Source organism: Pogoniulus pusillus, unplaced genomic scaffold, assembly GCF_015220805.1.
Source record: "Pogoniulus pusillus isolate bPogPus1 unplaced genomic scaffold, bPogPus1.pri scaffold_63_arrow_ctg1, whole genome shotgun sequence".
Taxonomy (NCBI): domain Eukaryota; kingdom Metazoa; phylum Chordata; class Aves; order Piciformes; family Lybiidae; genus Pogoniulus; species Pogoniulus pusillus.
The window spans coordinates 715112-738393 of record NW_026974713.1 but is presented as its reverse complement, the minus strand read 5'-3'; the positions used below and the strand labels follow the sequence as shown (position 1 = coordinate 738393).

Here is a 23282-nt window from a genome sequence, read left to right as displayed (position 1 = left end):
AGCCCCTGATCATTCTCATGGCCTCCTCTGGACCCTGTCCATCAGGTCCATGTGGTTGCTGTGTTGAGGGCTCGAGGGCTGGATGCAGCAGTGCAGGTGAGCTGTCAGCAGAGCACAGTGTCAGAGTCTGCTCTCTGCTGTTGTTGCAGCCCAGGCTGCCATTGGCCTTGTGTGCTGCAGGCTCACACTGCCTGCTCCTGTCCAGCTCCTTGTCCCCCAGCACCCCAAGTCCTTTTCCTCAGGCCTGTTTTTTGTTGGCTCCTCCTCGAGGCTGTGCTGCTTGTGAGGCTTGTTGCAGCCCAGGTGCAGGAGCCTGCACTTGCTGTTGTTGAAGCTCAGGAGGTTCCCCTGGGCCAGCCCTGCAGCTTGCCCACTTGAGCTCCCCCTTCTTCTTCTGCAGGGTGCTCTACTCTAGGTCCCTCTGCTGTGCCGTGCTGGTTGTGTGGCTGAGCCTGGGACCTTGTTGGGGCCCTGGGGAGTCTGAGAGGGCAGAAAGTGAGTGCAGATGGAGAGATGGATGGAGAGATGGAGGGTGAAGGCTGCAGGGGGTGGGAGGTCTTAGTTCATCAGCTGTGTGGCTCTGTCTGGTTCCTACCTGCAAGGGTGGAGGCAGCAACTGAGGCTGGAAGCACAAAGAGGCAAAGCCTTCCTGGCTCAGGACAGTCCCCTGACACCTCCTGACATCCACCACTGCCCAAACAGGCCCTTGGGGTTCCTGCCCACACACCCCACCCCATTCTGCATGTCAGGAGTCACCTGAGCTCTCACTCCCTCTGTCCCCTTTCATGAGTTCCTGTGCGAGGAGGTGATAGGGTCCCTCCCCACCCCTCATCTGCAACTCTTCCCCCTTGGCCTGTTGCTGCTTCCTTCAGGCCTCCATCTCCTCCTGGCCCTTAGTCTCAGGACCTTCCATGCTTGAGATCCTGCTGTCAGCCCAGTTCTTTAGATGCTTCCTCAGCCACAACATTTCCCACTCCACCCTTCCAACCCCAGCAGAGGTGGGGGACCCAGGGCCATGGGGCAGCACAGACAGCAGGGCCATGGATGTGCTGTGAATGAGGGAAGGGTCTGGTATGGTCAGGCAGGAATTAGGCCTTGTTCCCCCGGAAAGGGCACAGGATCAAGGCCCAGCTGAAAAATGTATGTGCGGGAAATCATAGAATCAGGGTTGGAAGGGACCACAAGGACCATCCAGTGCCAACCCCTGTGCCATGGGCAGGGACACCCTACCCTAGATCAGGCTGCCCACAGCTTCATCCATCCTGTCCTTAAACCCTTCCAGGGATGGAGCCTCAACCCCCTCCCTGAGCAACCCGGTCCAGGCTCTCACCTTTCTCATGCTGCTGAACTTCTTCCTTATCTCCACTCTGACTCTCCAGCTCTGCTCCATCCTCCCCAGTCCTGTCACTCCCTGACATGGACAGGGACACCCTACCCTAGATCAGGCTGCCCATAGCCTGGTCCATCCTGGCCTTGAACCTTGCCAGGGATGGGGCCTCAGCCCCCTCCCTGAGGAACCTATTCCAGGGTCTCACCAGTCTGATGCTGCAGAACTTCCTCCTCACCTCCAGGCTGACTCTCCCCATTTCCAGCTTTGCTGCATCCCCCCCAGTCCCGTTACTCCCTGGCAGCCTAAAAAGTCCCTCCCCAGCTCTTTTGTAGCCCACTTCAGATCCTGGAAGGCCACAAGAAGGTCACCTGGGAGCCTCCTCTTCTCCAGCCTGCATAGTCCCCACTCTTCCAGTCTGTTCTCACTGCAGAGCTGCTGCAGCCCTCTGAGCATCCTCCTGGCCCTGCTCTGGACACACTCCAGCATCTCCACATCCCTCTTGTCCCAGGGCCCCCAGAACTGGCTGCAGTAGTCCAGGTGGGGTCTCAGCAGAGAGGGAGAATCACCTCTGTGGCCCTGCTGGCCACACTTCTCCTGCTGCATCCCAGGCTCTGGTTGTCTTTCTGGGCTGCAAGTGCACACTACTGGCTCATGTTGAGCCTGTCCTCCAGCAGCACCCCCAAGTCCCTCTCATCAGGGCTGCTGCCCAGCCTGGATTGGTGCTTGGCATTGCCTGGTCCGAGCTGCAGGATCCTGCACTTGGTCTTGTTGAACCTCCTGAGGTTGGCTTGTGCCCACCTCTGCAGCCTGTCCAGGTGCCTCTGGCTGGAACCCTGCCGTTCAACCTGTCTGCTGCACCACACAGCTTGGTGTGGTCAGCCCACTTGCTGAGGCTGCACTCAGTGCCTCTGCCCATGGCACCCAGAGAGATGTTGATGAGAATCTGTCAGCATTTGAGGAGATGAAAGCAGTGAATTGTCCTGCACCTCTGCATGTCAGGGTTCAGGCAGATTTGAGCAGTGTGAAACAAGGAGAGCAGGAAGGGTAAGGTTAGGTTGTTCTGGTAAGGGAGCACAGCTGCAGGAGAAAAGAACCTTGAGTTGTCTGTAGCTGAGCTGCATGAGGGGGATTGAGGGGGGCCGATGGGTGAGCTGTGCCTCTAGGCCTGTGGACAGCCCATGTTGTGCTGTGTGACCTGTCAGAATTGTACACCTTGTATTAGCCACTGTATAAGCATCACTCTTAGCTTCCATAAGGGGCATCGACCTCTCCACCACATTGGTGGGAGGTGATGTCAGAGTGGTTTCCCTGCAGGGACTCTGAGAGAGGAGCACACCTGGCACCTGGTGACCCCCGACGTGATTTCTCGGGACGAGGAAGAGTCTGGCAGCGGATGGCAGGAGGAAGCAGGGCTCTGGCCTGCTGGTGAAGGGAGCCAGGCCTACATTAGAGGTAGGGTAGTGGATCCAGAAATCATTAGGGGTGAGAAATGGGAAAGAGCTGCTGTGAAAACGTTAATGCAGCCTGTGTGAAGAAGGGAGGTGCCCCTGAAGGAGGGGGATTTAGTGCAGTTCCTGCTGTGGAGCCAAAGGAGGAGATATCTAAGAGACTTAAGGCAGCTGTTCAACAGTGGAGGTCTGGCAAAAGCAGGAGAAGCTTTATGGGGGTGGTAAGCATCGGGAGCAGGCTGTAAATCTGATGCTGCAGGAGGATCAGTGAGGAAGAAACAGTGGTGCAAAGCTTCTCTGAAGCTCTCTGTGAGAGATGTCCTTTGGGGCAGTCAGACTTTACAAAGCTATTTTTGCTGTGCCAAACCAACGATCATTCAGCACCTGAGAAGCCAGGGCTCCAGAGGGGGCTGTAAATGTGCCCTTAAGGAGCAGACAGGGGAAAGAACTGCAAAGGCAGCAGCTAACAGCAGGAATTTCACCCTAATCAGAGGCTTGTGTTGGTAGCTGCTGCTGAGCCGAATGCCATAGGAGTGCTGAGTGCTTCACTACCATCTCCTGAGGTGCCTGTGGCTCAATTCCACCTGCGTAGAGCTCACTTTTCGGCTGCAGAGATGGAGGGTTTGGAGCATGGAGGGGCGAGGTCACAGGCCGAGGGAGGGGCCAGTTTGTTGGTGGAATCCATGGAAGCTGTGGGAGGTGTATCCTCCACAGGATTCACCTGCACACCTCCCTGCCTGCTGGAGCAGCAGGGCCCACTCCCCCCCCACTTTCTTCTTTTTCTTCTTTCTGGCAGTGTATCTTCTGTGGAGAAGCAGTGCTTCGTTCTTAAAGGGACAGAGTGCATTTGTGAGAGCCTTTTGCAGACTAACATCCTGATGGTGTTTTTAGCTTCTGATTGTAATAGATTTTAGAGCCTACTGGATAAGATCTTAAGTAGCTGTTAACTGTAATAGATTATCAGTAAGTTTTGGAGTCATTTTAGCAGGGTGATGGTGATAAGGCTTAGGTAGTTAAAATATGGCATGTTAAGTAATTGGTAGTTGCTGTAATGGAGTATTATGGTAAGAGTTGTTTTGGTAAGTGTGTAAGTTAATGATTCTCTCTTTGTGATGGTCGATGTAAGGTTTTTTCTTTTTCCTGGGCACCAGGGTGTTTTCAGAGAGCTCTGTGGAATGTAACAGCCTCTTGGATTTCTTTGGTTTATTGTTTTTTTCTCAGTACTGATTCAGTGTTTTTAATTTTTAGTTTATCAATTTCTAGCATTGATGTGGTTAAGACTAAGAGTTTGTGGTAGGGATATCATAGGGTATTTTTTCCTGGTTTTTTCTGTATCTCAAGATAACACTGTAGGATAGGGACAATGTAAAAACAAAACAAAAAGAGGGAGAGAGAAAGAGAGACAGAGGAAAACTTGAAAATTCTCTGGTTGCATCCCACAGAGAAATTCACCCTAGAGAAGGCCAAAGAGATTTGTTAGCCTAAGGAATGAAAGTGTTTGCATCCTTATATCTGTTCATGCATTTGTTTGTGTGTGCTCACAGGTGTTTTGATTGGCTACCAGCTTGTTATGTGTAGCCTGCTTTGGCAGTGAGCAGAAGTCTTGCTCAGATGGCTGTGGCAAGAAATTGAAATGTGTGCTGAGGTGTGGTTGTGTGCTCAGGCTTTGGTCATGCTTTGAGTTAGATATTTTGTTGGCCCTCTGTTATAAGGGCCAGAGCCACTCACTGGCAGAGATGGGGAGCAGCTGTTTCTGTTAGCAATGTTTAAGGTGCTGTGTTTGTTACCTTTCTGTGCAGGTCCCTGCACAAGAGGAGAAGCACTGCCTTCATTTTAAAAGGAAAAGAGGAATTGTGGGAATGAGGTCTACATGGATGGAGTCTGAACAAGCAGTGCTGTGATGCCCATGGGTCCACTTGTCAGCTGTGGATATTGTTACTCTGTAGGCACTGCAGTTACAAGGGTAGAGGAGTGTAAATAGATTTGAACAGAATCTGCACTGGCAGTGCCCAGTTTGTCAAGACAGCATAGAAAATTGGACACTAGAGTGTTGAGTTGGCCTCTCTTCTAGGCCGTGTGGGAGAGGGAGAAACACCAGTCTTACACCAATGTAATTAGGCCTTGTCCCCCCCAAAAGGGCACAGGATCAGGGCCCAGCTGAGAAATGTATGTGCAGGAAATCATAGAATCAGCCAGGGTTGGAAGGGGCCACATGGACCATCCAGTGCTAACCCCCCTGCCATGGTCAGGGACACCCCACCATATCTCTGTCTATCCACAGCCTCATCCATCCTGGCCTTAAGCCCCTCCAGGGATGGGGCCTCAACCCCCTCTCTGAGCAACCCATTCCAGGCTCCCACCACTCTCATGCTGCCGAACTTCCTCCTCACCTCCAGTCTGACTCTCCCCACCTCCAGCTCCATCCCATGCTGTGATTGAGAGATGTGGAGAGCAGCTTGATGCAAGTTCTGTTTTTTGATCTTTCAGCACCTTAACATACAAGCTGAAAGATTGTGCCACATCCTAATTGGTCGTTAAGACAGACCTCAGTGCACACCTCATGGAGACAGACCTCGTACATTAGCAGCTGGATAAGCCAAGGTTAACAAAACCACAGGCTCATGTTCCGCATAGCTCTGTCTGCTGCAACATTCCTTAAGGTCATCTCGACCCTCTGTTAACTCAGGACTTTTCCCCTTCATACCTTCTGCACCTGTGGCTTATGGTCTGGTACGTCAGCACTAAAAGTCCTCCCATTCCCAACGTTTCCCCCTTTGTGTTGTACAAAAAGTATCCTTGCAGAGCCTTCTGTCACCTTCTGCATACACTGCAACAAGCATGTTGAAAAGGGGTTCTCCGGGGATGCAGTAGCTGAGCAGAGAGCTCTGTCCTGTTCCATTAGCAAGGGTGATCCAAACATGAGTTTTGTGCAAAGAGAAGGGGAAGGGCAGAAGAAAGGTTTATTTTTTTTACAAGTACAGAGGATGCATAATACAAAATTCCCTTCTGGGAGTGACATTTTGCCAGGGACTCCACTTGCAGTGTGAAGGCTCAGTCCTCAGTGTTCGACAGGCCCTCTCGATGCGGCCCTGCGCTCTTCGCCGCAAGCCACCGGCTCCTTTTCCTGTGGAGACACAAGCATCCCCTTTGCCCCTCGTTATTGATGGGTGCAGGCCTGCAGTTCTCCCAGCTTCTAAGTCAGGAACCATAACAGGAGGCTTCTCCTTTTTCTCAGAGGAATCGTTGGCATTGCAGTGCCTGATGATCAGGGGAGTATTGTCCATGAGGGACCAGTTTAAAGAAGTAAAAGCGTGCAAGGCCTTTTGTAGTCTTTCTTCTGGGGTGGCTGCCCCCATTCTCCCTTTCTGCTGTCACAAGAGATGTTTAAGTGTTGGGTGGGCACGTTCAATCATCGATTGCCCTGTGGGGGAATGAGGGATGCCTGTAACATGAGTAGTCCCCCAGGTGGATAAAAATGTTTGAGCCTTTTCAGGTGCAATACACAAAGCAGCTTTAACAACAGTGCACATGACAAGGGCCACAGCTTTCTCCGTGATCTCTGGGTACTGTGCTGCCACAAGGAGATCATCCATGTAAAGATATAGCAAAGCTTCAGGTATTTCCATTGGTACCTTGCTGAGAGCCCTAGCCACATAGCACTGACAAATCCTAGGGCTGTTTTTCATCCCTTGAGGCAGTACAACCCACTGCTGTCTTTGCCACGGGGCTTGCATGTTCATGCTTGGAACCGAGAAAGCAAATTTAGGAGCAGCATCTGGATGCAGTGGAATGTTGAGAAAACTATCCTTAAGGTCAATAATAGTCAAATGCCAATGTCTCAGGATCATAGGTGGGGAGGGGAGGGCAGGTTGTGAAGCCCCCATAGGTTCCATCACATTGTTAATTTTCCTGAGCTCATGGAGCAAGTGCCACTTGCCTGATTGCTTTTTAAGAACAAAGAGAGGGGAATTCCATGGACTCATGGAAGGAACAATATGACCCTTGTTAGCTTCTTCTCTGCCAGCCTGCCAAGGCCACTTTTAAGAGCTACTGCCTTTAGAATACGAAACAAAAGCTATGCCCTGTACCTTACTTCTGGACTTTCTGTTAAGCTCAGCACGTTTGTGAAATGCTGTGGGGCTGCAAATACCCAAGAACCATGAGGACTGTTTACTGCTCCTGGCAGTTCTGATAAAGGTCTTCCCAGGAATGCCTCAAGATGCAGTTCCACAGTGCCACTTTCTATGCCATATTGACAAATTGGGCACTGCCAGTGCAAATCCTGATCAAATCTATTCACACTTCCCCACCCTTTGTAACTGCAGTGCCTACAGTGCAACAATATCCACGGCTGACAAGTGGAGCTGTGGGTGTTGCAGCACTGCTTGCTCAGACTCCATCCATACAGACCTCGTTCCCACAATTGCTGTTTTTGTTTTAAGCTGAAGGCAGCATTTCTCATCTTTTGCAGGGCCCTTTGCAAACAGGTAACACCCACAGTGCTTTAAACACTGCTAGCAAAACAGTTGTTCCCCATCTTTGCCAGTGAGTGGGTTTGGCCCTAATAACAGAGGTCGAACGAAATACCCAACTCAAAGCGTGACCAAAACCTGTACACCAACCATATCTTATGTACATTTCTGTGCACAGCCATCTGAGCAAGGCTGCTGCTCACTGCCAAAAAATTTGTGTGTGATGATTTGGGCTCACTGCCCCTCCACACTTTGGAAACCACCCAGACTGGAGTCAGCTGGCTCTGGAAATTGAATGAAGCTTATTATTGACAGCTTAGCAGAATGTACAAGCAGATATTTGCAGTCTGTACAGGTATATACAGAAATAGACAAGGTAAAAGGTAATACAGAAACACAACAGCCCTCCCAGAAACCTGAGTCCCCAGGAGGGGCTCCCAACCACCCCTTCACCTTCCCCCTACCCCTCTAAACCTTGCTTCAGTCCCAAGGAAGAAGAGAGGTTCAGCCAGGGGGTTAGGAAGCAATGTGGATTAGTCAGAGAAAGGGAGGGTGAGGTTAGAGAGATGCAGCTCAGAGCTCCCCAGCAGGAGTAGTGTCTTATCTATGTTTTGATTCCTGTTCTTATCCATCTCAGCAAGCCTATGAGGGAAGTAGGCATCACCATTGTTCTCTTTTCACAGCCTGTAATCTAATTTCTTCTCACCAAAACACTCTAGCTTCAAACTAGCACATTCTGAACATCAGAAGCTGATATCCATCAAACAATCCCAAGCACATTCATTCTCTAGGCCAACAAATCCATTGGCCTCCTCTAGGGTGAATTTCTCTGTGATGTAATCAACGAATTGTTGAATTTTCCCTCTCCCTCTTTCTCTAATTTTTTTACATGAACCTTATCCTGTAATGCTACCTTGATAGAAGAAAAAAACACAAAGAAAAAATATCCTCTGCTACCCCTATATCCTATACTATCCCTGTTATAAACTCTTGGCCTTAACTATATTGTTTATCAACTTAAAAATATATCAACTAAAGGAAACAAAACCTTTAAATTATTACTGAGGAAAAGCAAAGAAAACCAAGAAAATCTCAGATCCCTGGAGCTGCTGGAAAATACTCTGATACCCAAACCAAGAAAAGAACCTTAAATCACAGCTCCTGCACTGACAAAACAACTCTTGCTGTATTATTCCGTTATATTAACTATTGAACATGTTCAGCTCTCAGGTGCTTAGCATACTCTCTTTTAATTACTGACTCTATTTTAATTAAGTGTCATGGAGGGGGATTCTGCCACTTAACACCAGTTGTGGTGAAGGGGAGAAATTAATTAATGTGAGAGCATATTTATAAAAAACCATATATTTATTCCAATATTTCCACTCTCACCACCCTCAACCACTGAACTGTAATATTAATATTTGTTCTACACTGTTGTGAAGACATTATGGGAATATATATATCAAAGTTTAACTATTGTAACAACTAGCATACATTCAAACTATTAACAGAGAGTTTTCCCCACGGCTTAATGCCCCTTGGGGTCATATACTACTTGCCCAGCAAGGGTGGGCTAAAAGCTGTTTTTCTGCTCTATGGCAGAGGCAGTAGAAATTAAAGAAATTGCAGAGGCATTCAAGTGTTTTCTCACCATTCTGATTAATCAATAATCCCCCTCCGGGGCTACATCACAGCCCGTGCCTAGTGTCCAATTCATCAGGGTCTCTGCCTGTGGACTTTGAGGCTGGAATCCTCTGACTTCAGGGGAAATTACAGTCTCTGCCCTTATGCTGCTGGCTCCTTCTGGATGCTGTGTCCAGGGAATTCATAGGCAGGAGCTCCATGTGCAGAGGCAGGATTCCATGCAGTCTGAGCACAGGTCTAATGCTGGCTATTGAGACTGATCGAAGGCAGACAAGTGGGTCTGCTCCTGGCAGCTTGTGGCAGTGGCGCACACCAGGCAGTCCTAGAAAGGCAGGCATAAAGGTGCAAGGAAGTATGCAGGCAGGAGGCAAGCAAGCAATGTGGCAGAGCCACAAGTAATGTGGGGCAGACTGCACGTGAGCCTGTGCACCCCTATTATTAAATGTGGGCCAAGAGTTAATGGTCTCATTGGCCACTTGAATGACCAATCAGATTGGCTGTCAGCCAAACCTTACCATATTAGTCAAACCCCACAGGCCTGGAGTCCAAATATGGGAATCACGTGGGTCCAGCACTAGGCACTCATGAGCTGAGTGTGTGGGGACTTACACAATCAGGTGTCCTGGGCAACTGACTTTATGGCCCGAGTCTGTTGTGATACTACTTGCTCGATTACCCCTGACATGGGCAGAGACACATGTCCAGGCAGAGCAGGCATAAATAAGCCTGCTTTTGGGCCTACAGGCCCTCCACAACACTGTCTGCTGGTGTTTGTGTGCTGGGCCAGGAGCTGAGTCTGCACTTGTTCAGCAGCCCTACCTGGCTGCTGTGCCCATGGTGCTGGTCTTGGGAGCTGGTTGCTCCAAGCCCCATCTCTGCTGCATGGTCCTGGGCAGTGCTGAGCCATGCCTTGCAGGTCAGTCCTCTCTTCTGGGGCCTTTGGTTGTGTCTGGCAGGGACTGTGTCCTCTCTGCAGCAGCCCTGTCCCTCTGTGCTGAGAAAGAGCAGAGTTTGCAGAGCTGCCCCTGGGAAGGGCCCATCAGGTAAAGAAGCCAGAGTGGGGGCCAACAGCAGGACTCCAGGCTGTTGTTGATCCATGTGGTACATCCCAACCCCCTGCAGAGCCTCCTACCCCCCACATTTCACTGCCACTGGGGCTGTGAGGGACATCCTCTGCTGTAGGAGTCTGGGGGCCCCCCAGGCAGGTTGGAGTCAGTTGTTTGGGAGGAGGTTGTGTTTGGGTCTGGGATGTGCAGTGTGGGCGGGAGAGGGTTGGAGGTTGTTTGGTCTTCCTGGGTGAGCATTGCTGTCTCTTGTCTGCAGCAGGAGGGATCAAAGAGCAGGGCCTGGAGCAGAAACCTGCCTGCCGACAGCCCAGGGCTGGCAAACAAGGGGCTGGGATCACTTTGTAAGGACCAGAGCGTCTCCGCTCCCCCAGCACCAGCACATAGGATCTCAGCACAGGCATTGGAGATCTGCCCCCTCTGTGAGGAAAGAAGTGAGGGTTTGAGGGCCACTCTGCATTCTTTGCCTCAGCTGAATGTTGGTTGTTGGGAGGTGTCAGAAGCTGTATTGTCCCAGGCAGGATGTCAAGGTTTGAGGTGCTGAGGTCAGGTGCTTCCATTTTCCCTAGGTAAGAGCAGTGACCTCGTGCTCCACTAACATGGCCTCAGAGAAGGACCTAGACAAGAGCTGGGAGGAGAATCAGTGCCCAGAGAGTAAGATGGAGCAGACCAAGTGCAGCCTGAAGAATGAGGAGAAAGATCTCAAGACAGAGAATGATAATGAGGGGAATGATGACTGTGATGATGTTGAGTATGAGGATGATGTTCAGGGTGAAGATGACCATGATGAGGAGGAGGAATATGAAGAAGAGATTGAGTTGCTCTCAGCCCCCTCTGTGCCAGTCAAGCAGCTGCCTCAGTGCCCTGAGTGTGGGCAGAGCTTCAAAGGGCACTACAGGTTGATTGAACACCGCCGAATCCACACGGGCGAGAAGCCCTTCAGCTGTGCTGACTGTGACAGGAGATTCACAGAGCGCTCAAACCTCATTAAACACCGCCGAACCCACACGGGCGAGAAACCCTTCAGCTGTGCTGACTGTGACAAGAGATTCATGAGGCGCTCAAACCTCATTGCCCACCGCCGAACCCATACGGGCGAGAAGCCCTTCAGCTGTGCTGACTGTGACAGGAGATTCACAGAGCGCTCCACCCTCATTAAACACCGCCGAACCCATACGGGCGAGAAACCCTTCAGCTGTGCTGACTGTGACATGAGATTCATGAGGCGCTCAGGCCTCATTGTCCACCGCCGAACCCACACGGGCGAGAAGCCCTTCAGCTGTGCTGACTGTGACATGAGATTCAAAGAGCGCTCCGGTCTCATTAGACACCGCCGAATCCACACGGGCGAGAAGCCCTTCAGCTGTGCTGACTGTGACAAGAGATTCACAGAGCACTCGAGCCTCATTGTCCACCGCCGAACCCACACGGGCGAGAAGCCCTTCAGCTGTGCTGACTGTGACAAGAGATTCAGACAGCTCTCACACCTCCTTGTCCACCGCCGAATCCACACGGGCAAGAAGCGCTTCAGCTGTGCTGACTGCAGCAAGAGTTTCACTCACAAGTCTGATCTCACCCAGCACGGTAGTGTGCACACCACTGAGAAGTCCTTCAGCTGTGGGGACTGTGGAAAGACCTTCAAACACAGCTCAAATCTCACCATCCACCGCCGCACGCACACCAGAGAGCACCTGTACCCCTGTGCAGAGTGCAGCAAGAGCTTCACCACGAGCTCACAGTTGATCCAGCACAGACTCATCCACAGCGGTGAGAAACCCTACAGCTGCAGGGACTGCAGCATGAGCTTCACCCAGAGCTCTGCGCTCCACCGGCACCGTCGTGTCCACACCGGTGACAAACCCTTCACCTGCTCTGACTGTGGCAAGAGCTTCACCCGCAGACACACTCTCACTTCCCACCACTGCACCCACACTGGTGACCAAGCCACGCTGCAGGGCAAGCACAAATAGTCCCAGCCTACGTCTGGGGGGGTAACTTTGCCCCCACCACGAGAAGGCCTTTCCAGCAGATTGAACCAAAATGGCCTCTTTTCCAGCTGCATATCTCAGAGGCTGGGGGCTCCAGCAGCAACAAACACCTCCTGTCCTGCTGAGCACCAATCAGTGCTGCTGAGAATCATGGCAGTGCTGAGTCAGCACAGCCAGAGCTGCCTTTGGATTGGGCTGAGCTGTGCAGGGATTTGTCTGGTTCTTCCCCCCTATGCTTTGTGTGTCCCTGGGGTAAAACCCCTCCTGCCCCGTGCCCAGGTGTGTCAATAAAAGCCCACAGTGACCCAAATCCTGTCTTTTGGCTTTTATTTTAGCCCTTGCTGCCCACAGTGCCCAAATGTTGGGGGCATTTGTTCCCTAGGGCTGGAGTCCTGTGCCCAGATTGAGGAGGTCAAAGAGTGGTTCTTGGAGGAGTCTTAAGAGTCTCTTGCTGAGAGTAGTCTCAGGGACATCTCAGAGGGTGTGTGTTCAGGGGTGCCAGGGGATGTTAGGTGTTTGGGGGGGGTGTCTGGAGGGTTCTAGGCTTGACTTTGGGGATCTTTGTAGAGTGTAGGGCACATCTCAGGGAGGTCTTTGAAACCCCTGGAAAGCTTCTCTCAGGTTTGTGGTAAGTGGCTCTGGTGCTTTCCAGCAGGCCTGGGGCTTCCCAAGGCTTTCTCCCTAGCTCAGCAGTGTTCCTGCTGGATGCCTGCTGATCTGTGGCTGCTCTGAGGCTTTCCAGCAGCCAGAGGTGTGCAGAGATTTCTTGGAGTGTTCAGGAGCTTTGAGGAGCCTGGGGAGTGCCAAGAACCTTCTCTCCTGAGGCAGCAGGTTGAGCTAAAGAGTAGTTAAGCTTTGAGCATGCTGCAGCAGGATGAGAGCAATGAGTGCAGGGCACAGGTGGGGCAGTAGAATTGCTGTTGGAAGGCATCGTGGCCACTGGGAGTCCTGTAGGGAGGTTTGGGTCTGCCTGATAGAAGCCCTGGGGGAGCTGAAATTGCAGAGGGCCACTGCTGGTGCAGTGGAAGTCCTGTGGGAAGTCTGAAGCCTCCTGGAATGCAGCAGAGCCAGTGGTGGCTACTGGAAGGCTTTCTGGAAGGCTCTGCCCTGCTGGCAGGCACTGAGGGAGCTGGCAGGCTGCTGAGTGTCTTCTGCTGGTGGCCAGGTGGTGCAGGATGATGTCCCCTGGCTGTGGCTTTTGCTGTCAGCCATGGGTGTTGACCTCTTGGCCACTGCTGCTTCTGTTTGGGCACTGGCAGAGCCTGGGTCACTCTGGCTCATGCCTGGCCTAGCAGCAGAGGTGCTTTCATGGCCTGGAGTTGGAGACCTTGAGGCATCAGAAGGTACTGGGTGGTGCTTTGGGGGCTGCTGTGTGTGCCTGTTGTGGAGCCATTGCCTGTGTTGGCCTGTCCCTGCCTGCTTCAGGCAGCAGCAGAGGCGAGCTGTGTGGGGATAGGTCCCTCTGGGGTGGCCACTGGGTGAGCAAAGGGGCTTGGAAAGGTGTGGTTCTTGGGGTGCCTGGGCAATTCTGTCTCAGCTGCCCAGGTGCAATGGAAAGGAAGGAAGAATGTCTGGGCCTGCTGGACTCCATCATGGCCCTTGGTGAGCTACTGGAAGTGCTGTGGGGAGCTTCAGGCCTGCTGTCAGGAATCAGATCCAGTGCTGAGCTTGTGGCAGCCTGGAGGAAGCCCTGGGCACAGTGGAAGTCTTGTGAGGAAATGCTGGATTGCTGGGAGGCTCCTGGAAAGGTCAAGAGATGTCCTGGAGCCACTGGAATGCAGCAGGGGAAGTGGTGAGCAGAGGGAATTGCCTAAGGAGTGCCTGGGCCTGCTGGCAGGCATCCATTGGCCTTTGCACAGCCTCCAGCTGAGCCTGCTGGGGATTCTCTTGGGCTTTCCACCAGCTCAGCCCTGGCCCTGCTGCCTCCCAGAAGAGTTCCCACAGGCTTTGCAGTCCCCACCAGTGCCCTGCTGCCAGCCACTGTGCCCACTGCTTGCACTGCAAGCCTGCTGCTCGGTGCCCACAAGTTTTCCTGTGGGGCTGCAGCAAGCCCAGGGCTTCCATCAGGCTTTCCAGCAGCTCCCTGTGGATCTGACTGCTGCCAGTAGGCCCAAGGCTTCCTACAGGATCCCCACTGGCCCTCCACTGGCCCTGATGCCTTCCAGTGGCCAAACAGTGCCCTGCTGACCTCCACCAGCCCTGGGACTTTCCAGCAGCCCACCTGTAGCCCTGCAGACTTCCAGCTGGCCTGCAGCCTGCTAAACTATATCAGCAGGAAGGATGGCAGCAGAGGGGAACTGGTTAGGATGCATCTGCAAGGAGCCTTTGCCAGCAGTCTTCAAGGAGCTCCAGAGCCACAGGATCCATCCCAGCAGCAGTTGGTTGAGACTCAGAAGTTAACACAGGAACATCATGGAAGAGTCAGGCAAATGTCTCTCTTGGCTCCACCCCAGCACTGGTTTGCAGGTCAGAACCTACAGGTGTGGGGGTTTAGGTTTGCCTTCCAGGGCTGCCATGCTGCAGTGCATGTGGAGCTTCCTGCCCAGAGCACAGAGCTGAGCCACAGCTGATTGTGCTGATTGCCTTGGTAAGGAGGCACAAAGCACAGGAGGTGCAGCTGTGGGAGTCAGGAAGTGGAGGTGAGCAAAACTGCAAAGTGACCCTGGGATCAGAGAGATGAACATGGGAGAATGGGGCAGCAGAGCTGCAGAGGCTGCTGCAAAGCCTGGGACCACCTGCAGAGCGTGGGCAGAGTGTGAGGAGTGAGCAGACATCAGGTAAGGGCCAGCAGGATGTGGGGGTGGAGCTGAAAGCAGGCAAAGATTGTCTGATCAGTTGGGAGCTTGCACCCAGCCGATGGCATTTGCCTGCCTGTAGCAGGTGCCCTCCCTTCAGCTCCTGTGTGAGGGAGTTTGCATTGTTCAGCCTGGAGATCAGCTGGGCCCAGAGCGGGAAACCCCCAAGTGGTACCCACAAGTGGTGCCCTGTGTGGTGCTGGGAGAAGGCAGCTGAGGGAAAGCTGCTGGTGGAGAGGGCTGTGTGCCAGCACAGAGAGAGCTGAGAGCCAGCACAAAGCAGGATGTGTGGCACCAGGGCACACACTGTGTGGCAATGTAGAGCAGGGGGTGTGACATCCTAGAGAGGGCTGTGTGACATCAGAGATTGGGCAGGTTGGCACCAGAGAAGCACAGCCTGGGCTGGGCTGGAAGGGACCTGCAAAGGTCATCCAGTGCAACCCCCTCTGCAGTCAGCAGGGACATAGAATGAAATCACAGAATGGGTTAGGTTGGAAGGGAGCTCAAAGCTCAGCCAGCTCCAACCCCTGCCACAGGCAGGGACACCTCCCCCTAGAACAGGTCGCTCAAGGCCTCATCCAACCTGGCCTTGAACACCTCCATGTTGGGAGCAGCCACAAGCTCCCTGGGCAGCCTGTGCCAGTGTCTCACTGCACTCACTGCAAAGTTTCAATCCAGTTTCAATCTCCCCTCTGCCAGTTCAAATCCATTCCTCCTCATCCTGCCATTACAGGACCTTGTCAGTAGTCCCTCCCCAGCCCTCCTGGAGGCCCCTTCAAATCCTGGAAGGTCTCTTGGAAGCCTTCTCTTCTCCAGGCTGCAGAGCTCCAACTCAGCCTGTCCTCAGAGCGGAGCTCCTCCAGCCCTCTGATCATCTTGGTGGCCTCCTCTGGACTGGCGTAGACATTCATCACATTCAACCACACACACATTGTGTCTAAGCAATCCAAGTCAGCAGAGATAGGTGAAACCCACAGGCTCCAGCCTTACACTTGGTTATGTTTGTTACACCATTCTCTAAGGTCATTCCAACCTTCCACTTTGTCTCAGTTCAGCACTTACTGAGCTCCTGCACTCTCGCCTGTCCATGGCTTATGTTCCAGTCTATAAGATTCAGACAATTCTATAGAATCACTAAGTTTAATTTTACTATTCCAAACATTTCCCCTGTTTCTGTCTGTTTAAAAATGAAGGCAGTGCTTCCCACCCCCCTGCCAGGCACCTCTTGCAGAAAGACAGCAAGCACAGCACTCTAAGCACTGCTGACAGAACAGTTGCTCCCCATCTTTGCCTATGAGTGGGCATCATTGGAAGCTGTATAGGGTTAACACTCCAGGGGGAGTAACCCTGAACCTGACCCTAGGAGTCTTGACCCCTCCCCAGGGGTGGGTCTGAACACCACCAGGGGATTGTTGGCCCACTCCCCCCCCTTCCTGTCCCATAAAAGCATGGGGACTTCCTGTTCCTCTGCATCACTCTTTGCATCTCTCTCTCCCTCTCTCTGCATCACTCTGCTCCCTGCACACCACCATACCACGTGGCCACCACGAGGCAGACAAAGCCATCACCATCACAAACTCAGGCTGTATTTATACATTTTGTATTTTTGCTATTTTTTCCCTTCCCTATACCTTTTGTAAACTTCCCTACCTCAGATACCTTTCCAAGTTATTGTTAAAACTTCCTTTTAACTTCCAAATGGAGTGAGATTGATTTACTTGGGTGTGCTTACCTTTCCTCTCTACTTCTAACTCCTTTCTTTTGGGAAAGGAGGGAGGAGAGGGAAGGTCACTCTACAAATTGTTATGGGTTCTATCAAAATGTTATTAGAGTCTCTGGGAATTTAAATTAGAACCGAGACAGAAGCTCATGAAAATACCCAGATTATTCCTTAAGCGTCATCAAGAGCTGTGCCCTATGCAAACACCACCATTAGCTCAGCATTCCTTTCAAGGTCTTGCCACAGTGTCTGCCCTCTGAGCTGGGATCCACCAGGAGCCTGTAAACATGCAGGGACACTCGCACAAACAGATAAAAAGCCATTGACTCCCCAGGCCCTGTCAGCCTTCTCTGGGGTGAACCTCTCTGTATGATGGGACCAGAGCATTTTCCAATGTTTTCTTCTCTCTCTTTTCTCAGAAGAGTCATTGGTATTAAAATATCTACTGATCAGGGGCTGTGATCCATCAGAAAGCAGTTTGAACAATTAAAAATATAGAAGGCTTTCTTGCAGTCCCCTCTCAGGGTGGCTGCTCTCCTTCCCCCTCTTTTTTAATTTATTTTTTAATGATTTATTTTTATTTCTGTTTTATATTTTATTTTTTATTTGTTTTTATATAATCCTCATCCTATAATACTATATTAATGTACAGGAAAAAAATTAAGAAACATATTTCATGATATTCTATCATATTCTATTACAAACTTTTAACCTTAACTACATTATCAGCTTAAAAAATGTAAACCAGTAAATCATTACTGAGGAAAATCCAAAGAAAACCCAAGCAGAAGGCACCATCCAGAAAAAGAGAAGAACCTTAAATCAGCACAAAGGAGATCATCATTAGCCTATGCATTCACAAACAAACTCTTACCGTAATGTTCCTCTATATTCTACCAGTTACTTAACATACTCTGGTTTAATTACTTAAGCCTTATTACAATTATTCTGCTAAAACTATTCCTAAACTCACCCTATAGCAATTAACAGCTTGTCCAGGAGACTCCTAAAGCTCTAAAGATGTATTACAAGGGAAGCTAAAAGCCATTATCAGGATTTTAATTCACAAAGTAGCTATCAGAAATGCAGTCTGGTCCCTTTAAGAGCCAAAGGTGCTTCTTCGGAGTGGCTGCAAGGAAAAACTTAGGAGGAGGCAGGGTAAGTCCCTGTGGCTCCAGCAGGCAGGTGAGGGGGGGGCTGCTGTGGCAGCAGCAGCAGCACCTGAGCTCCCTGCAACCCCAAAGTGTCCCACACAGATTTTCCAGGCCCTGTCCATGCTCAGCCTTCTGGGATCCTGCCTGTGCATCTCTTAGTCCCGGGGGATTCGCCGTCCCTGGGAGCTGAGCTGCGAAGTGTGAGGAATGTTGTGAGTGTAGGAAGGCGATGAGCGGAGGGAAGGCGATGAGTGGAGGGAAGGCGATGAGTGGAGGGAAGGCGATGAGTGTAGGAAGGCGATGAGCGGAGGGAAGGCGATGAGCGGAGGGAAGGCGATGAGTGTAGGAAGGCGATGAGCGGAGGGAAGGCGATGAGTGTAGGAAGGCGATGAGTGGAGGGAAGGCGATGAGCGGAGGGAAGGTGATGAGCGGAGGGAAGGCGATGAGTGGAGGGAAGGCGATGAGTGTAGGAAGGCGATGAGCGGAGGGAAGGCGATGAGTGGAGGGAAGGCGATGAGCGGAGGGAAGGCGATGAGCGGAGGGAAGGTGATGAGCGGAGGGAAGGCGATGAGTGTAGGAAGGCGATGAGTGGAGGGAAGGCGATGAGCGGAGGGAAGGCGATGAGTGGAGGGAAGGCGATGAATGGAGGGAAGGCGATGAGTGGAGGGAAGGCGATGAGTGGAGGGAAGGCGATGAGTGGAGGGAAGGTGATGAGCGGAGGGAAGGCGATGAGCGGAGGGAAGGCGATGAGTGGAGGGAAGGCGATGAGCGGAGGGAAGGCGATGAGCGGAGGGAAGGTGATGAGCGGAGGGAAGGCGATGAGTGTAGGAAGGCGATGAGTGGAGGGAAGGCGATGAGCGGAGGGAAGGCGATGAGTGGAGGGAAGGCGATGAGGGAGGGAAGGCGATGAGTGTAGGAAGGCGATGAGTGTAGGAAGGCGATGAGTGTAGGAAGGCGATGAGCGGAGGGAAGGCGATGAGCGGAGGGAAGGCGATGAGTGTAGGAAGGCGATGAGCGGAGGGAAGGCGATGAGTGTAGGAAGGCGATGAGTGGAGGGAAGGCGATGAGCGGAGGGAAGGCGATGAGCGGAGGGAAGGCGATGAGTGTAGGAAGGCGATGAGTGGAGGGAAGGCGATGAGTGTAGGAAGGCGATGAGTGGAGGGAAGGCGATGAGCGGAGGGAAGGTGATGAGCGGAGGGAAGGCGATGAGCGGAGGGAAGGCGATGAGTGGAGGGAAGGCGATGAGCAGAGGGAAGGCGATGAGTGTAGGAAGGCGATGAGCGGAGGGAAGGCGATGAGCGGAGGGAAGGCGATGAGCGGAGGGAAGGCGATGAGCGGAGGGAAGGCGATGAGTGTAGGAAGGCGATGAGCGGAGGGAAGGCGATGAGCAGAGGGAAGGCGATGAGCAGAGGGAAGGCGATGAGCGGAGGGAAGGCGATGAGTGTAGGAAGGCGATGAGCGGAGGGAAGGCGATGAGCGGAGGGAAGGCAATGAGCGGAGGGAAGGCGATGAGCAGAGAGCGCTTCACTGCAGGAATGGCATCCAGCTTCCTGTGTTCCATCTCTGAAAGGAATTCCCAGCCCTCGGTCGCTTCCTCTTCTTCCCGATTCTCCATATTTGCAGCTGAAAAGTTTAGCTGTCTACGAGATGCTTCTTTGAGCTGCAGAGGCTTAAAGGAGTTGGCAATCAATCCCGTAAGGACTTCTACAGCATTCAGCTTATCAGAAATTCTTCCAATACCTTTGTGGCTGTTAGCTGCTGGCTCTCTGTTACTTTCCTCTGCTTTCCTTTTGCATCTTCCCTCATTGGCAGATTTGTGAGCCTTTTGGAGCTTTTTCAGAGCTTTTCTCACCACATCTCAGGTGATTTTAAAAATCAGAATTTTGCACAGCAAAGATAACTTTAAAGTTTCAGTGTCCATCTCTCACAGAGGGAAAGAATTCAGAGCTCTTTCTTTTTTTTTCTGTCTCTTCCTTTCTCAGATTTCAGCCAGATTTACGACTTCCAGCAGACAAAGCTTTCCGATGTTTGTCACTGTCATAGATCTTCTCCTGCTTTTTTTGTGGAACACTGTTGTTAAAACAGCTGGCTTAAGTCCTTTAAAAGTCTGAAACAGTTCATAGTAGCAACTTGCCATGCTTCTTAAAGAGCTCTTTTCATAAGTAACACATCTCTTTCAACAGAGGAAGCTTAATTCCTCATAATTCTCCACTTCAAGTTCCACCTCTGGCCCACCTTTATCATCCAGCGATTCAGGTGTCAATTTGATCCGGGCCTGATCCTGCTTCCTTTCAGCAGCTTACGTTCCGGAGGGACCCTGTGGCTGGTCACCTACCCAGTGATCACTTTCCCCATCATGTCGGGGTACACTGTTTGCCACGGGCTGGATGCCACAGGCACCAGAAGAGATGGGGTGATGCTCACTATAAGTGAGTTCAATGCAATCTGTTTATTGCATTCCAAACATGTGTTTCTATACCTTTCATCAGAAGGTGTCGTGCATGGCCTGTAGGCCTGAAAAGAGGCTTCTTTATGCTCCTGCATGCCTGGACATGTTTTTCTGCCAGGACCCCTGACTGTAAACAAGTTGTGCAACACCCCCCCCCCCCCCAACTCGTGTCTCCCTGGGGCAAATCCATGTGATCCCCATATTTGGGAGAGTGCAGGCAAGAGCCTCCTGCCTATTATGGTAAGGTTTGGCTAACTGCCAATCTGATTGGTCACTCTGGTGGCCAAAGAGGCCATTAATCTTGGCCCACAGTCAATAAAGAGGCATGCACAGGAGAACCATGTGCTCAGCTCTCTGACCCTGCCTGCAGCGCAGCTCAGCCCACATTGCAGCACCCTGCTGCCCTGACCCACCTGCAAGGATCAGACACAGTTCTGACCTTCACCTGAAGCACTCAGCTGTTCATACTCACATGCTCGGAAGCCATTGCATAGCTCTGATGCTCTCCGAGGCTCAGACCTCATGCTTGGATTCAAGTTGCAGCTCTTGCCTGTGTTCCTTAGGTGCGGAGCTCATTCAAGCCTGCACACACATACATATATAAGGAGCCAATAGCCTCCCAAACCAGATGTGCATATCTGCAAGCTGTCTTGCTTTGCCTACAGAGCTCAGACTCCCAGCAGCCGAGCACACTTTGCATGCCTGCTGCTTATTGCCTGGAGAGAATCAGGAAAGCAGACTTCTGGATTGTCTACACTCACGCACACATGGCCTGAACCCATGAAGGAATCGTGCCAGAGAGTGCATGGACATTCTTCTCCTGTTCCTGTAACCCTGCCAAGCTGATAATCCCTGGACATGGCATCCAGAAGAAGGCAGCAGCATCGAGGCAGAGATCATCCCTCACCAGGAGAACAAAGGTTAGAGAAAGCCTATTACCCCAAAGACTGGGAAGATTTATCATTTCCCCTCAAGCTGGGAAGATTCCAGCATCCAAGGGTCCACAGGCAAAGATCCCTTGAAGTCTGGACACTGGGCACAGGCTGTGACACAATCCTGGAGAGTGATTAATAATTAATTAATAGCAACACTTATAAGTAAAGCTTTAATACCTCTGTAATATAAGTTACCTCTGCCTTAGAGCAGAAAGAGTTTCAGCCCCTCTGCTGGGCTAACAGCATAAGCTCCCAAGCGGCATTAAGCCAAAGGGGAAACTTCTCTCTCTGTAAAAAGTTTGAATGTTTGCTAGTTAAATAACCAAATCCCTGTATATTTTCTATCCTAAATTGTTGTCATAACTTTGCACAGAACTAAGTTTTAATATACAGTGGTTGGGGGTGGTGAGAGTTCATAAATATTAAATTTAATAGATTATATTTTAGTATACAATTTTTATCGCCTCAAATTGATCTCTCACCTCTGCCAAGTAGGCGTAGGTACAGAGAATCCCCCTCCACAACAGAAGGCTACAAATTGTATTAAACTATAATTGGTTACATGTCCTTGCATTGCAAATTGCATTCTAATTAGTGTAGATATCCATCATATTCTCTCAACAACACCTACATAGTGTCTAAGCAATCTAAGTCAGCAGATACAGGTGAAACCCACAGGCTGCAGCCTTACATTTGTTTATATTTGTTACACCATTCTCTAAGGTCATTCCAACCTTCCGTTTTATCTCGACTCAACACTCTGGCCTGTGCGCTGTTGCCTGTCCATGGCTTATGTTCCATGGCTTATGTTCAGACATTTCTATAGAATCACTACATTTAATACTACTATTCCCACCAATTGGATCTGATAAGCAGAGGATGGCCAGCTTGCCTTCAAGTGTTAGTGGCCACAGCTCTACTGATTAAGGAAGTGAGAAGAATGACCCTACCTGCTCAACTGACAGTATACAGCCCTCACAATGTGAGGGGAGGGTTACAGCAGAAAGCAGAGAGATGGCTCACGGACAGCTGAATACTGAAATACGAAGCCATACTCATTGACTCTCTGAGTTTGGAATGAAAGGTAAGACCTGCTCAGAATCCTGCTCAGTTCTGATGTGGGAAACCCCCAGAGAACTTGGAACATGACTGTATAAGGCTTATAGAAGCTCAGGTGAAGGTGAGACCAGACCTTCAGGAGAGCAAATTAGGTAAAGGAGAACAATTCTTTGTGGATGGATCCTCTGGAGTTCTAGAAGGAAAACGGAAATCAGGAGATGCAATAATTAATGGAGAGTCACAGCCAGTGGAATCAGGGTCCCTAAAGCCATCATGGTTGGCTCAGGCCTGTGAATTGTACACCCTTGACAGGTCTCTTAAGTTATTAAAGGACAAAACAGGAACCATCTACACAGACTCCAAGTGTGCCTGTGGAGTGGTGCATAGGTTTGGGAAAAGATGGGAAGAAAGGGGACTCATAAATGCCCAAGGGAAAGGATTGATTCATCAGGAATTGATAACCCTGATATTAAAGGAACTAAGGGGACCAAAGGAGGTTGCTGTAGCACATATGAGAGGTCACCAACAAGGATTCACTTTACGAGTTTGGGGAAACAACAGCGCTGATAGAGAGGCCCAAAAGGCTGCAGTTCAAGGTGAAGATGACCCTTGTAGGACTTCTCCACTTTACCAAGAACATGAAATTAATACATTTATGGAGAAAAAGTTTTCAGGAGAAGAGGAGGAGAAGAGTAAGAAGGTAGGAGTGGAGTTTAAAGATGAGAAGTGGCAGCTCCTGGAGGGGAGGGAGATTTTGCCCAAGGCGTGCAGCTGACAAATTCTTCAAAGACTGCATAATCAGACCCATTGGGGAGCCAAAGCATGAGGAGAACAATTCCTGAGACAGGCTGGGTGTACAGGGATATCTGATACAGCGAAACAGATCACACAGGGATGTCTGATCTGTAAGAGGGCAAACAAGGCAGGATTTAAGCAAAAAGCTTGGGGAGGGAGAAAAACAGCCTCTTGCCCATTGGAACAAGTGCAAAGAGATTTGACAGAGTTACCTAAAGTGGGAAGGGAAAAATATTTATTAGTTATAGGAGATCACTGTTGCGGAGGGAGTTATCTATGCCTATGCCTATTTGGCAGAGGTGAGAAATTGAGGCAGTATTCATTTTATATAAACATATAATTTATTAAGATTAATATTTACAAACTCTTGCCACCCCCAACCACTGTTTAGTTCTTTTGTGCAAGTTTATGAAAACAATTTAGAAA

General features: G+C 50.8%; 1 protein-coding gene across 1 annotated transcript; it reads left to right on the top strand.

The window, feature by feature from the left end:
• The first annotated feature begins 412 nt into the window (after positions 1–412).
• LOC135174401 (gastrula zinc finger protein XlCGF26.1-like) lies at positions 413–12259 on the top strand. The gene is made up of 4 exons (XM_064141681.1): positions 413–495; positions 2645–2782; positions 3575–3627; positions 10531–12259. Exon 4 carries the CDS (start codon positions 10561–10563, stop codon positions 11929–11931), a length of 1371 nt encoding a protein of 456 aa, XP_063997751.1. The 5' UTR covers positions 413–495; positions 2645–2782; positions 3575–3627; positions 10531–10560; the 3' UTR covers positions 11932–12259.
• Positions 12260–23282: the final 11023 nt, after the last annotated feature.